The sequence below is a fragment of the Pseudogymnoascus destructans genome, assembly GCF_001641265.1.
Source record: "Pseudogymnoascus destructans isolate 20631-21 unplaced genomic scaffold scaffold_14, whole genome shotgun sequence".
Taxonomy (NCBI): domain Eukaryota; kingdom Fungi; phylum Ascomycota; class Leotiomycetes; order Thelebolales; family Thelebolaceae; genus Pseudogymnoascus; species Pseudogymnoascus destructans.
Genome location: NW_020167533.1, coordinates 790552 through 804169, shown reverse-complemented (window position 1 = coordinate 804169; position 13618 = coordinate 790552). Strand labels below are relative to the sequence as shown.

The following is a 13618-nucleotide window of genomic DNA, read 5'->3' as shown; positions in this document are numbered from 1 at the left end:
GTGGATTACATAATATTACTCTATATAATGATATATATGATAAGACGATGGAAATCCTTGCTATGGATGCCATCGTCTTAACAAGGGTTTGATTGTAGTTTTAGTTTTAATACATATTCTGGTTATTTAATTATATTTTTGAAGTTAGTGGGGTGGAGAAAAGTGATCGACTTGAATATTCATGATTATGACTAGTCATGCTTACGTAATATTTGACTATTCGAATAGTCATGGCTAATCCTGGTGATCCACAGTGATTCACAGATGTTACACGACCTACCTTACTAACCGACTTTCTAATGGGCCAGCCTGGACCTCATGCCCAAGAGCACAACGCCCAATCCATTCATTGACTGGCAGCGGAGCTATATGGAACTATCGAAATCCGATCCAGGTCCTTCCCGCCCTGCTATCACTAATGTCTTCAGCGTTAACGGGGAATGTGTTTTCAGCCTTTTTGTGTCCTTTTGCCTGGGATGCGTCCCACTTGCATCGATCGATGGCTTTCAAGCTGGGTCTATCACGGATGGCCGGTTGGGGATTGCATGAGGGCCTGTCGGCAGTAGATGAACCGGCAGTCACAATACGCGAATGCAAGAGTTGTGTTCAAACGTTGCTACATGGACCCCTACTGTCAACTGGTGCTATGCAAGCAGTGTTGACTGACCGAACCCTTCTAGTTTGGTCTTGGAGTGTTGTGAGACATATACACCCATAATAGGCATGACGAGAGAAAAACGTTACTCGGACGAAAACAACGGCGCAATACTCGCGCAATACTCGCGCAATACGGGGACGCGGGGATGACTTTTGTGGGCCAAAAAAGAGGACAGAACGAGCTGTCGTGGGCGTTCGTGGGGCGTGGGGCTGTGTAAACTTGCGGCGGGAACAACGACCTGGACGACGACTCGTGTTGTGTGGAGCGTATGTCACCTACCATACCATGGTAACGAACAATGGGGATAACTGAAGATCAATGGAAATATCCGTTAGGATCAATGATGATCAATCAGAGAAGAATCGACTATTTTCAAGAGAGAGAATCGCTCTGATATATAAGAAAGAAAGAAGGCGCTGAATCGACCGGTTGCGGTTGCGGGGAAATTGACAGTGGGGCCAATAAAGTAACTATTTCTAGAACAGCCACTTTTTTCTTTACTAGTCAGCCACCACGTGGCTTAGAACTGCCACAACTCTATTCAGCCGACTGTCGGAAGACGAGCCCGCCGTTTTACCTGTCGCTGGTTAATCTATTATTCATCGCTATTACTTCAAAATTCTCGAGTCGAAAGTCATTCGTTGTCGCGGCTTTAAATGCCACATCTCACATCTCGCAAACAACGATTTTCGTGTTGGACCTACATCGAGTCGGACGATCTAGCCAGAGCGATAGCCAACCAATTCAACACGACGCGCGCTCCTGTTAAATTCCGCGGGGGATTCAATGCAGCCAACTAAATATAATTATCTTCACTAGAGTGCCAACCTTTTTCTCCGACAACCGACGAGGCCCCCGCGCGACCCTCAGCGGAACCCTTCTTTGCTGGATAAATCCTCTGGTTGAAGCTACTCCGTATGAAGGCGTTAGGGATCGGCTCATACGAAGCATGTCAGATGAGCCAAAGCCAGATGCTCCATCTGCCGCCGTAGAAAACAATGCGCAACGTCGAAACTTGACAATAGACACAAGGGCAGCCGCTGGCCGGGGCAGTTCTGCGCAGAGGACCCCGTCGCCTCTTAGCCCTTTGTCCACAACCCCATTACCCAGGGCCAACACCGCACCTATACCACCATGGCAGCCTGCCATATCGCCAGCGTTATCACCGACATCTCCAACCGGCCGCGATCGAGGTTACTCACTGAGACGAGCTCTGTTCACCAGAGGTGTCGGGACACTTGCCACGAAAGGCATCGAGCTTGCGGAAAGCGGACCGCCACAACCACCGCAGGATGGCTACCTTGTCCCACCAACCGCGGCACCAATCGAGGACAAGAAAGAAGACGCAAGACCCGAACTTGCTGCGACACCTGCAGCAGAACTTCCTCCCATACAAGAGTCAAAGAGCAATTTCATAACTGATTCTCTACCGAATTACTCACAATGGGTTATACAGCAGAGGAAAAATGGTCTGATTTCAAGAGTTGAGACGAACTGCAAGAAGACATACAAGGAATTGAGAAAACGCATTCTTAGAATTCAGGATATCCCACCAAGTAAAGATGGACGGCATATATACCTAGACCCGTCGAGGAGACGGCCTTGCATGGACGAAAGAACAAACAAGGACTACATTGGGAACTCTATACGTTCTTCCAGATACACGCTATGGAATTTCTTGCCGAGACAGCTTTTGTTCCAGTTCGGAAAGATCGCTAATTTTTACTTCCTAATTATTTCAATTCTTCAGATGATCCCAGGGCTGAGTACCACTGGTACATATACGACGATCGTTCCGCTGCTAGTCTTCATTACTTTGAGTATGGCGAAAGAAGGTTATGACGATGTCCGCCGTTATAAGTTGGATAAGGCGGAAAACAGGAGAGAAACCAAAGTTATGCGCGAGGTTTCCGAGTCCGAAACTGACGATTCGGATGTTTGGGTTGCCACCAAGTGGCAAGATGTCAAGGTTGGGAACGTTATAAACCTCGCCAGAAACGATGCGGTTCCGGCGGATATTGTACTGCTCCATTCCGATGGCGTGAACAATATTGCCTATATCGAGACCATGGCACTAGACGGCGAAACCAACCTCAAAGCCAAGCAACCGTCTCCCAATATGGCGGGCAAGTGTCAAAATGCGAATGCCATAGCAAAGTGTGATGCGCTATTTGTGGCTGAGGATCCCAATATCGATTTGTACAACTTCGAGGGCAGAGTCACAGTAGATGGCGTCACCCTACCACTTACTACCGTCGAGATTGTTTACCGTGGCAGTGTTCTTCGCAACACAAATACTGCCATTGGAATGGTGGTTAACACTGGAGAGGAGTGCAAAATTCGAATGAATGCCAACAAAAACCCGAGAATTAAGGCGCCTACCATGCAATTCGTTGTCAACAGAGTCGTTATCATTATCGTTTTTTTCGTCCTCGGCTTGGCAAGTATATGCACCATTGCTTACCAGATCTGGTCAAAGAATGTCGAGTCGAAATCGTGGTACCTGTCCAACGCGAGAGTACCAGCTGGGCAAATTCTATCCAGCTTCATCATTATGTTCAACACTATGATTCCACTCTCGTTGTACGTGAGCTTGGAGATTATTAAGTTGTGGCAACTGTTACTCATGAACGACATCGACATGTACGACCCGATTTCTGACACACCTATGCAAGCCAATACTACAACTATCAACGAGGAACTAGGCCAGATCAGCTACATCTTTTCCGACAAGACAGGAACTCTTACAGATAACGTCATGCGCTTCCGTAAGATGAGCGTTGCCGGAGTGTCTTGGCTCCACGATTTTGATATTCAGAAGGAAGCTGCCTTAGCGGCGCCGGCAGGAAAAGCGGCAGGAAAAGGCAAACAAAATGCAAGGAAGTCACGAGGGTCAAGTTCAACCCGCTATACCATCGATTCGACGAACGCGGGCGATAGAAGCTCGGAAGCTGAGTATGGAAAGGGAGCCCTTGCAGGCACCCAAATTTTGAATACTGCAGCACGATCGGTAATGGGGCAATCGCAGCAGCTGAAGACACAACAGCTGCTAGAATACCTGCGCCACAAGCCGCATAGTGTGTTTGCTCGAAAGGCTAGATTCTTTTTGCTCTCATTGGCACTCTGCCACACCTGTCTCCCTGAGACACAGGAAGATGGAACAGTCGATTTTCAAGCTGCCTCACCGGATGAACTTGCTCTTGTTCGAACGGCTCAAGATCTCGGTTACATGGTCATTGACAGAGCTGCCCAGACGATTACATTAAAGACCCGCCCTAATGGATCTACTGGCCTTGAAACTGTCGAGGTTTATACCGTTCTTGATGTGATCGAGTTCACTAGTAAGAGGAAGCGTATGTCCATAATCGTCCGCTTTCCTGACGGCCGTCGATGCGTATTCTGCAAGGGAGCTGACTCGGCGGTTGTGAAGCGATTGAAGCTCAGCCACCTCGCCACACAGAAAAGGGTGGAGGTTGAGCGAAGATCCAGCATGCGCAAGAGCATGGATGCGGAGCAGGCTCTGAGGCGGAGAAGTGATGCATACAATGGCAGCCCAAGGAACAGCATGAGCATTGACTTGAAAAGGAGTTTAGACCTCGCGCGGACCAGTCTAGGTGCTGCTCCAAGGACGAGTGGAGTTGGGAACAGGTTCAAGCCATTCCGAGAAGAAATGAAATCGTGGCTTGAGGACTGCGAAACTAATACCGAACCTCACTCTGCCGCTAATTCTATTGAATATGCGAGTCCAAAAACATCGCTTCAGATGCCTAGGAAGTCGTTCGCGTCCGTGATCATCGATGAAGACGAATACTTTGATCACATGGTCGATGAATCGCTAGCTGTCAATGAGGCGGCGGTTTTTGAGCGCTGCTTTCAGCACATCGAAGACTTCGCAACCGAAGGTCTTCGCACGTTGCTCTACGGATACAAATTTATCGATGAACAGGAGTATAACGTATGGAAGAAAGTATACCACGATGCGGCTACGAGTCTCTGCGATCGGCAGGAACTGATCGAAGAAGCTGGAGACTTGATAGAGCAGGATTTCGACCTGGCTGGCGCTACTGCTATTGAAGACAAATTGCAGAAGGGAGTGCCCGAAACTATTGATAAGCTTCGACGAGCGAATATCAAGCTGTGGATGCTTACTGGTGATAAGCGCGAGACGGCCATCAACATTGGACACTCTTGCCGTCTTATCAAAGATTACTCAAAGGTGATAATTCTCGACACAATTTTGAGTACTGTTGAACAGCTCATGGCCACGTCACTTTTGGACATTAGCAAGGGTTCCGTTGCGCATTCCGTTGTTGTCGTTGATGGCCAAACGCTCAGTGATATCGAAGCCAACGAGACATTATCCCAGCTATTCTTCAGTCTTGCAGTCCACGCCGATTCCGTCATTTGCTGCCGCGCCTCACCGTCGCAAAAGGCGCTTCTCGTCAAGAAGATCCGCCTTCGTGTCAATGGATCTGTCACCCTTGCCATCGGTGATGGCGCCAACGATATCGCTATGATTCAAGAATCTCACGTCGGTATTGGTATCACAGGGAAGGAGGGCTTGCAAGCAGCGCGCATTTCCGATTACTCGATAGCTCAGTTTCGCTTCCTCCAGAAGTTGTTATTAGTCCACGGCCGTTGGAATTACGTCCGTACTGGAAAGTATGTGCTAGGGACTTTCTGGAAGGAGATGCTGTTTTACCTCACTCAAGCTCTGTACCAACGTTGGAATGGGTATTCCGGTTCTTCCTTCTACGAATCCTGGAGTCTGAGTATGTTCAACACGCTGTTCACGTCGCTCCCTGTCATCTTCTTGGGTATTCTCGAGCAGGATCTGTCTGCTGCGACTTTACTCGCTGTACCCGAATTGTATTCTCAGGGCCAGCGTGGCGAGGCGTTCAACATCAGGAAATATTTCGGATGGATGTTCATGGCTACTCTTGAAGCTTGCTTTGTGTACTTCATGGTGGTCAGCCTGTTTGCGTGGCCCGCCATTACCGGCGACCATGGGATTTTTGCGATGGGTGATCTCTCGTTCGGTATTTGCGTCGTTATTATCAACACGAAACTCCTGTAAGTTCATGTCAACACATGCCTAAGTTTCACACAAAACTAACGTGTCTTTACAGGTTCATTGAGAAACAGAATAAAACTCTCCTATCACTACTCGCCTTTACTATTTCCATCTCTCTCTGGACCCTTTGGAATATTGTTCTTAACTATATATACGCCACCAAAGAATCGCTGGCGTATAATGTACGCGACGGCTTCATCAAGAGCTTTGCACGGTTGCTCCCGTGGTGGATCACTGGTATCGTGACTTTTACTGCGTTCCTAATTTTCGAGTTTGGGGTCGCCAGCGTACGCAAGACGTTCTGGCCGGTTGATACGGACGTTTTCCAAGAACTGGAGAAGGATAAGGCGATGAAGAGGAAATTTGAGATGGCGTGTAGGGATGTACTGAGCGGGACGAAGGGTGCGACTGAGGCTGAAATATTAGAGGAGCAAGAGAAGGAAGACGAGGAGCGGGAGAAGAGGATGTTGGAGGAGGAGGTGAGGCAACTGTTACATAAGAGGGCGATAGATGCGGCTGCACAGGATACCACGGTTAGAAAGTAGTAAATTACATATATATTTGACACGCAACTGTTGTTCCCTTTCATGGTCCCAGTTATCCTCGCTGCTAGTAGTTGCTAAAACCATGGGATACGAGGAAGAGGCCTAACATTAACAAACTATCCTTCGATGTTCCACAGCCCATAGATGGTGCGATAAATTCACATCTTCGAGGAAACATCACAGAATACAAATATGGCCCACAAAACCTAAAAGTGGGAAAGATCATTGTAATTCTTTCAGACCCTAACATATCCCGCAGCTTTTCCGTGAACGCCATCACCATGTCCAAATCCATCTCCACCTATCCCAGCCTAACCCCTCGGAGCACCTCTCCCGCTTGCCCTCGCCCGACTGACTGTCGCCCTTCCTCTTGCCAATCCCACACCACGTCCCTTTACGCCCCTGGAGCGGAACATCGGAGCATTCCTGTTATCTCATCAGCATAGTCCTTGTACCCTGCACAGTCCAAACTCCTGGTTATCCTACCTCAACATATCAGGCACAATAAAGAACCTCACATGCGACCCTCGGATGTACACCTGGTCCAGATGCGACACGCGTCCATCGCGGGCCGTCACCGTAATGTCCTTGAGCTGCACATTCATGTTGTCCTCAGCCTCGAGCAGCTTCCCGCGGTAGACTTGTCCGGAGGTAATTTCTAGTGTGACAACGTGGCCCTGTGACAGACACATATTAGAATGATTAGTCTTATGGCTAGACCCCCCCGGTCCGTCTTGTCGTGCGCGCAATTGCTCGATATGTCCAAGGGCGAGGTGGGGTTGAAGAAAATGGACGGCGTACCTGAGCTTCGTTCAGCAGCTTAATAGGAATACCGATAGTGCTCGTCATCTTGGCGTCGTGTCGCGGCGCTTAATGACAATGATGAAGACCTGGGTTGTGCGTGAGGGTGAGGATATGGCTGTGCGGAATCGTGGGGTCGCGTTACAGACGAGGTCCGCGCGGTTGAGGTTGGCCCAGATAGAGCTTGAAGCATTGGCGCTAATGCGCCTTGCGAGATTTCTGTGCGCAAGGCTGAGACCCGCGCGATGTCATGTGACCTTAGCCGCGATTATCTCACCACGCTTTGGCTTCTGATATAAAGAAGCCTGCTCTAATATCAGTCTGCGCCTCGAATCTTTTGGAGTTCACTATGCGTTAAAAATATAATAGACTTTCCTTGTTTTTGTATTACTACACTTTGAAGTACCTTTTTCTCTCTCAACCGCATCGATGGTTGATCTTCGCACCTTCAACCTCTCGGGCACGTTCTCGTCACTGAGCCTCCTCTTCCGCCCTTCCCAGTGCATTCCTCAAGCGGTTGTCCGGAACTTTAATGATCTGCCGCTTCCCTTATCTGGTGCTTTCAACAACGATATGCGCTTTGGGAAGGTGAATATTCGGGCCGTGGTTCTGGACAAAGATGACTGCTTCGCCAGGCCCGGCGAGAACGAGATTGCGCCTGGGTTCAAGGTATGTGACTTTATCTTCTTGTTAATATCCATTGGGGTATAGCTCCGTTGTTTTTATTGTCGCTATTTTCACGTGATTATATATCCATCCCTTTTGCCCCTGACAACTCCCCGTGACATATGAACGTTAAACTAACCACAAATCAGGCACAATTCTCTCGCCTCCGCGCAGCCTACCCGCCCCCATCCATGTTAATCGTTTCCAACACAGCCGGCACCCCGTCCATGGACCCCGATCTCACCTCCTCCGCCCTCCTCGCCGCCGCGACGTCCGTTCCAGTCCTCGCACACCGCACCAAGAAGCCCGGCTGCAGCGCCGAGATAATGGCTTATTTCCACTCCCACGCCGAGTTATGTGACCTGAAACCTGAAGAGGTGGCCGTGGTTGGGGACCGCCTCGCGACCGATGTTGTGCTTGCCAATCGTATGGGGGCGTATGCTGTATGGGTTCGGGAAGGTGTGGTGCCAAAGGAGGAGAAGAGTCTTTTTGCAAGGTGGGAGTATGGCATTCATGACTGGTTAAAGAAAAGAGGGGTTCAGAGCCCCGTGCCTGGGAGCCCTTTTGAGTGAAGGCTTAATAGAAATCGATAACCGGAGACCGCCGTCTAGGCACGACGTTTCCAGAAACCCAAAACCCTGCGCCCAACTATATGATTCATTTGCCCTATGGCTATTAAATCCAAATGGCCAGTTATTAGTTCCCCGAAAATTGTCATATGTAGTCAACCTTTGGCTGTCATTTATTCCAGAAAGCACGGAGATAAGTTATTTTGCAGCAATGCCCACCGCCGTGGCAGCTGGAAATCGACTGGCCATTATTATGGCTGATAGTAGAGACAAGATAAATCTTATGGCCGAATTGTGGTATTACGTCAAAGCTATGAAACGTACCAATATTGTAAGAAATTTACTCTAAATTTCTTTACAGTTCTTCGTGTTATACTGGAATTAAATCCCAATTCGTGGCAACCACCGAGTATATACTGATCACAGTTGATGATACATCCCTTAAACCCTAGCAGGGAGAATGGAGGACTGTATTACCCGCGCTGTGACCAGGCTGTGGACGGGAGCGGGAATAGCACACTGATGGAGCCGTATACCAGGAACGCGGCGATTGGGTATGCGCGGCTTAACATTGAGGATGGGCAGAAGACGATGTGGGAGAAGCCTTGAACTGGTGAGTTTGTGAGGAGGAAGCCGTTCGTTGACACTGCGGCGTTTGAAGATGGAGGGGTGGATTTCCTGAGGGCGGGATGGAGTGAGAAAGTAAATGCGTTTATAATCACACGTGGCATGGAGAGTGTTATGGTTCCCAAGTCTAGCTAATAGTGAGAATGGCCAGCTAATTGCGATTTAACGACAGCGCGGAGTTGTCGTTTAGTAATTTGCCGCGAGCTGCAGAGGAGCACGGTGGTAAAGGAGGAGAATGAAGTGATATCCGAAAGCGTCGAGGTAGGAGGGACAAAGGAGATATCGTAGTCTTGAAATGCCGCACATAGTACTTATTCCACCCAGAATTCGAAAAGGGCTATGCATAGCAGGTAGAATTTAGCGCAATTATGATTAAAATGAAAGCACTTAAATAAATAAACTGAGGTTTATCATGCAAATGCGTACAGTTCAAATAAAATGTCCTGCATTTATAAAACCCATCAACCATCCTAATATACACCATGCACATACCCTCACAATCAAAGAAACACCACCCAACCCCCATCAACACCCCTCTTCCAGTGTTCCTCAAAATAGTATTAGTATTTGTGGTTTTCGAATAGTATTCGGCGATGAGCAGTATTCGGGCTAAAATTGGGGTATTCGGCGAGTATTTGCCAAAGACTCGAATACTATTCGAGTCCTTGGCAAGCACGGCCCAGGATGCCAAGCTACGAAGATTTTACCCCGCCCTCATAGATAGATCCGTAGAAATAGATCCATAGATAATATATGTTCCGGCCCAGTCGCGAATAATTCATATTCGCGAATGGGCCGGCCCAACCACGAATAATAGTAATAGTAAAGTAGTAATTAAGAATCTATATACTATTACCAACAGTGTCTGCTCTTGCTCGCTTCCTTCGTGGCCTCTCAACTCGTGGCCTCTCAACTAAAGCTATTTCCGTACGAGTAGCTAGACCTGATAAATTACCACAGTCGTGGTCATCATTATGACAGTGTACGCTACACCCCTTTACTTCCTTATAATACCGACACCTCTTTGAATTGCATTGACCCTTACATTGACATGATATTCCAACCCGTGCACTTGTAGAAGCCTCTCTAGCTGCAAGTGCAAGTGTTACTTGCTTTGTAGAAGTAGGAATAGTAATATCAGACCAAAGAGCTTGCTCTACAGCTTGAAGTGATTTTGTAGGTATAAGGCGTTGTATAATACCAGAGAGTGTTATAACCTGATACCGGTGTGGATAGGGCTCTTCTAAAATGCGTGCAAAGAGCCTCTTATTATCAGTTGAGGTTCTATCCTCTCGAGGAACCTTGATAGAGACTATAGCTCCAATATCGAAGTGTTGGATATTATGCCTCTTACTATACTTTTGTATCATAAGAACCCTTGCCTTTTGAGTTGCTACTGTAGCCCGCTCAATTATAGAATCAATGGGGGCTCTAAGCTCAGTTCTAGGCTGGGCTGCTACTCGACTCCGGCTCCCACGCCGGAGCTCAGAATGAAGCTGCTCTTGCGCTTGCTCGGAATTGATCGATTCTGCCAGCTCAGAATTGAGTGAGAGTGAGAGTGCTCGCTCGGGATTGGGTGAGAGCGCTAGCTTAGAATTGAGTGAGAATGCTCGCTCGGAATTGGGTAGGAGCGCCAGCTCAGAATTGAGCGAGAGAAGTAGCTCAGAATTGATCGAGGGTGCCAGCTCAGAATTGATCGATAGCGCTAGCTCAGAATTGATCGAGAGCTCTCGCTCTTGCTGGAGCTCACTCTCAAGAATCGGTGCCATCGTTGGGTCTTCCTGCTCAACTCCAATTGAGAGATCCTTCCGCGCCTGGCTATTAAGCCAGTTAATATGAGAGCTCCTATCTCGGAATAGTAGCTCAGCTGGTGCACATCCAATTGTCGAGTGGATTTGAGTATTCATTGCAAGCATAACCTCGAGTAGCCCATCCTTCCACTCCATAGATCCATGATCCATTTTCCATGCTCGTAGCTTTGCTTCAACAACCCCATTGGCTTGCTCAACTAGGCCTTGTGTCTGTGGTGACCGTGGCGCTCCATTTATCACTTGAATTCCATACTTGCGTAGTAGGATAAGTAGGGCTCCCTTGAATTCCTTTCCGTTATCAGCTTGCATAATCTTTGGAGGTAAGAAAGCTGCGATAAATTAAGCAAAGCAGTCTGCAATTGGCCCTGCGTGCTTGCTCTTTAATGGGTATAGCTGTGTATACTTTGAGAAATGATCCTTTATATGCAGAATCCATTTATATTGCCCTGAGGGCTCATGGCGCATATCAATTAGATCAATTTGAACCCGCTCCCACACTCGCCCACTTATAATAGGGACTAACGGAGCTTTTGTAGTAGATGGTCGATTTAGAGTACAGTTCTTACACCGCTTTATAATGAACTCTACTTCTTCTCTCTTTAGTCCATAGAACTTTTGTTGTATGATATTCCATGTTTTTGTACGGCCTGCGTGTAGGAGTTGTAGGTGTTCGTTGATAATAGTATCAAATGCATCGCTCTCAAGAATTACACATCGTGGGTTTTGAAACCTAGTAGTAGGCTTATAGTAGAGCTTATTATGTAGAAGCATAAACTCTGTTTGCGCACGATGCTTAAGTCGTGATTCAATAGGATTTGCAGGTTTCATCGATGGGTTCTGAAGATAGAGGAGTAATTGACGGTATTTTAAGTAGTCTATCCGCTCTCTATTACTATAGCTAAAGCTATGAATATAGGTTTGAAAAGCAGTGCGCACATCCTGAGGAAATTCAGCGTCTACCACCCCCTTTTCCATTCGAGTCTTCGCCGTCGATAGCTCTACCATTACTACAAATACGGCCACAACTCCCAAATACTCAGTCACCGTTGTTCTTAAAGAATATATTCAGTAGAACATTGTTAAGCACCAGCCCTGCAACGATGAAGATTGTCTGTATGCAAGATGGCTGTAATTATAAGCCAAAACTGAAGCTTTTATCATGGAATATCACGAGTAATTTGTGGAGGCATGTTGAAAGCATGCATCCTGCATTATACGAAGCTATAAAACCAGGAACTCCATTGCTACAGCATGCTCAGAGTTCGCAGAGTCAGAGTTCGCAGGATTCGCAGGGCGCTCCGAATATGAGAACAGCCCGAAATGCCCAACAATTCTTTACTTGAGTAGGAGGATCCGTTCTTGCCGCTCGATATAGAGAGTTATTACTTGCATTTATTGTATCTAATAACTTACCAATGAGTCTGGTTGATCGGCCTTCGTTTCGTCAGCTTATTCACCAGCTTAGCCCTTCAACGTTAGCTATATCAACGAGCTCCTTAATGCGCAATTTACACAAGACATTCTGCAACCACCGTATGAAGCTACAGATAGAACTCCAGGCTCATATAATAAAGGGCGGACGGTTATCACTTACGACTGATTCATGGTCTGCAATGAATGGTGCAGAGCACGCTGCGATAACTGTTCATTGGATAAATAACGAATGGGTTCACCGGCACTGTGTTCTTGATATCATACATCTAAAGGAGCCCATTCATTCCGGTGAATATCTTGCAGAGCAGCTTCAAGCTGTTACAGACGACTTTGGTATTACGAACAGAGTCTTTACAATTACTAGAGACAACGCATCGAACAATACAGCAATGCTCGCAGAGTTTGAAATAGGGGCATGCACGAGCGTCGTTTCTATACAGCAACCATGGAGCTTTACAGTAAAGGAAGGCGACATCCGATGCATGGCACACATTATAAACCTTGCGGTTCAAGCAGCTTTAACTATGTTAAAAGCTGTACCATCAGAACAAACGGAATTGTATAGGCTTAAGCAAGGCTTAGCTCATACTCAAGGCTTCGTTCTTAATAAAGAAGAATGGCAACGGTTCTTATAAAACTACGCCGGCATATCTATGTCTTCCGGAACCGTCGAGCATGGAAAGATGCATTGAAAGTACAAGCATCTGCTATGGGTATTCAGGTGGTTTCAATGTCCCTCGATATGCCTGTACGATGGAACTCAACATATTATATGCTTGAGAACGCTTTGAAACTTGAGCAGCCGATCAATGCTTTATGTGCTTCACAAACGATGGATTTAAGTATGCATGATATTATCATTACATCAATAGAATGGCAAGTGTTACATGGACTAAAGGCATTCTTTAAGATATTCGTCAAACCAGCAGAGCAAGTTCAAGCAGATAATTATCCAACGTTGAACGTCTGTATTCCACACTATCTACGGCTTTTAAATAAGCTTAAGGCAATGGAAAACGCTCCATCGACAACAGCAGCAATCAGCAGCTTGTAAAGCATCGTATAATAAGCTTGATACTTATTATAACCTTGTGACAAATCAAGGCTCAAGCCACTTGTCAATTGCTACTATCTGCGACCCAAGATTCAACTTAAGTATATACGAATTTTATATGCCAAATAGTGTAGACGCTGTAAAACGAGATAGGGCAAGAGCACAGTTCGCAGCTTGCTATAACCGGTATAAAGACCGTGAGAACGATATACAGGTTGCTGCTATTGAAGCTACTATTGCTGCTGAAACTGAGCAGCCGACGACTCTAAGAGAACTTGATTCCGACGACGAGATGTATCAGCATCGTGTCTATTGAGGAAGTTGAGTGGCGACGATGGTTCAAAGAGAATGGTGTCGACTGTAATACTAATATCCTCAA

At 47.0% G+C, this 13618-nt stretch overlaps 3 protein-coding genes across 3 annotated transcripts; 2 read left to right on the top strand and 1 right to left on the bottom strand.

The window, feature by feature from the left end:
• Positions 1 to 285: 285 nt before the first annotated feature.
• VC83_05706 (uncharacterized protein) lies at positions 286 to 6302 on the top strand. Its single transcript, XM_024469321.1, has 2 exons — positions 286 to 5731; positions 5788 to 6302. The coding sequence occupies exons 1-2, from the start codon at positions 1608 to 1610 to the stop codon at positions 6275 to 6277; spliced, it is 4614 nt and encodes a 1537-aa protein (XP_024323034.1). The 5' UTR covers positions 286 to 1607; the 3' UTR covers positions 6278 to 6302.
• Positions 6303 to 6334: 32 nt separating this feature from the next.
• On the bottom strand, positions 6335 to 7371 carry SMD3 (small nuclear ribonucleoprotein Sm D3). The gene is made up of 3 exons (XM_024469320.1): positions 7079 to 7371; positions 6764 to 6954; positions 6335 to 6703 (listed from the first exon to the last, which is right to left on the bottom strand). The coding sequence occupies exons 1-3, from the start codon at positions 7124 to 7126 to the stop codon at positions 6589 to 6591; spliced, it is 354 nt and encodes a 117-aa protein (XP_024323031.1). The 5' UTR covers positions 7127 to 7371; the 3' UTR covers positions 6335 to 6588.
• A 19-nt stretch (positions 7372 to 7390) lies between these two features.
• On the top strand, positions 7391 to 8766 carry VC83_05704 (uncharacterized protein). Its single transcript, XM_024469319.1, has 2 exons — positions 7391 to 7747; positions 7894 to 8766. Exons 1-2 carry the CDS (start codon positions 7508 to 7510, stop codon positions 8314 to 8316), a joined length of 663 nt encoding a protein of 220 aa, XP_024323032.1. The 5' UTR covers positions 7391 to 7507; the 3' UTR covers positions 8317 to 8766.
• Positions 8767 to 13618: the final 4852 nt, after the last annotated feature.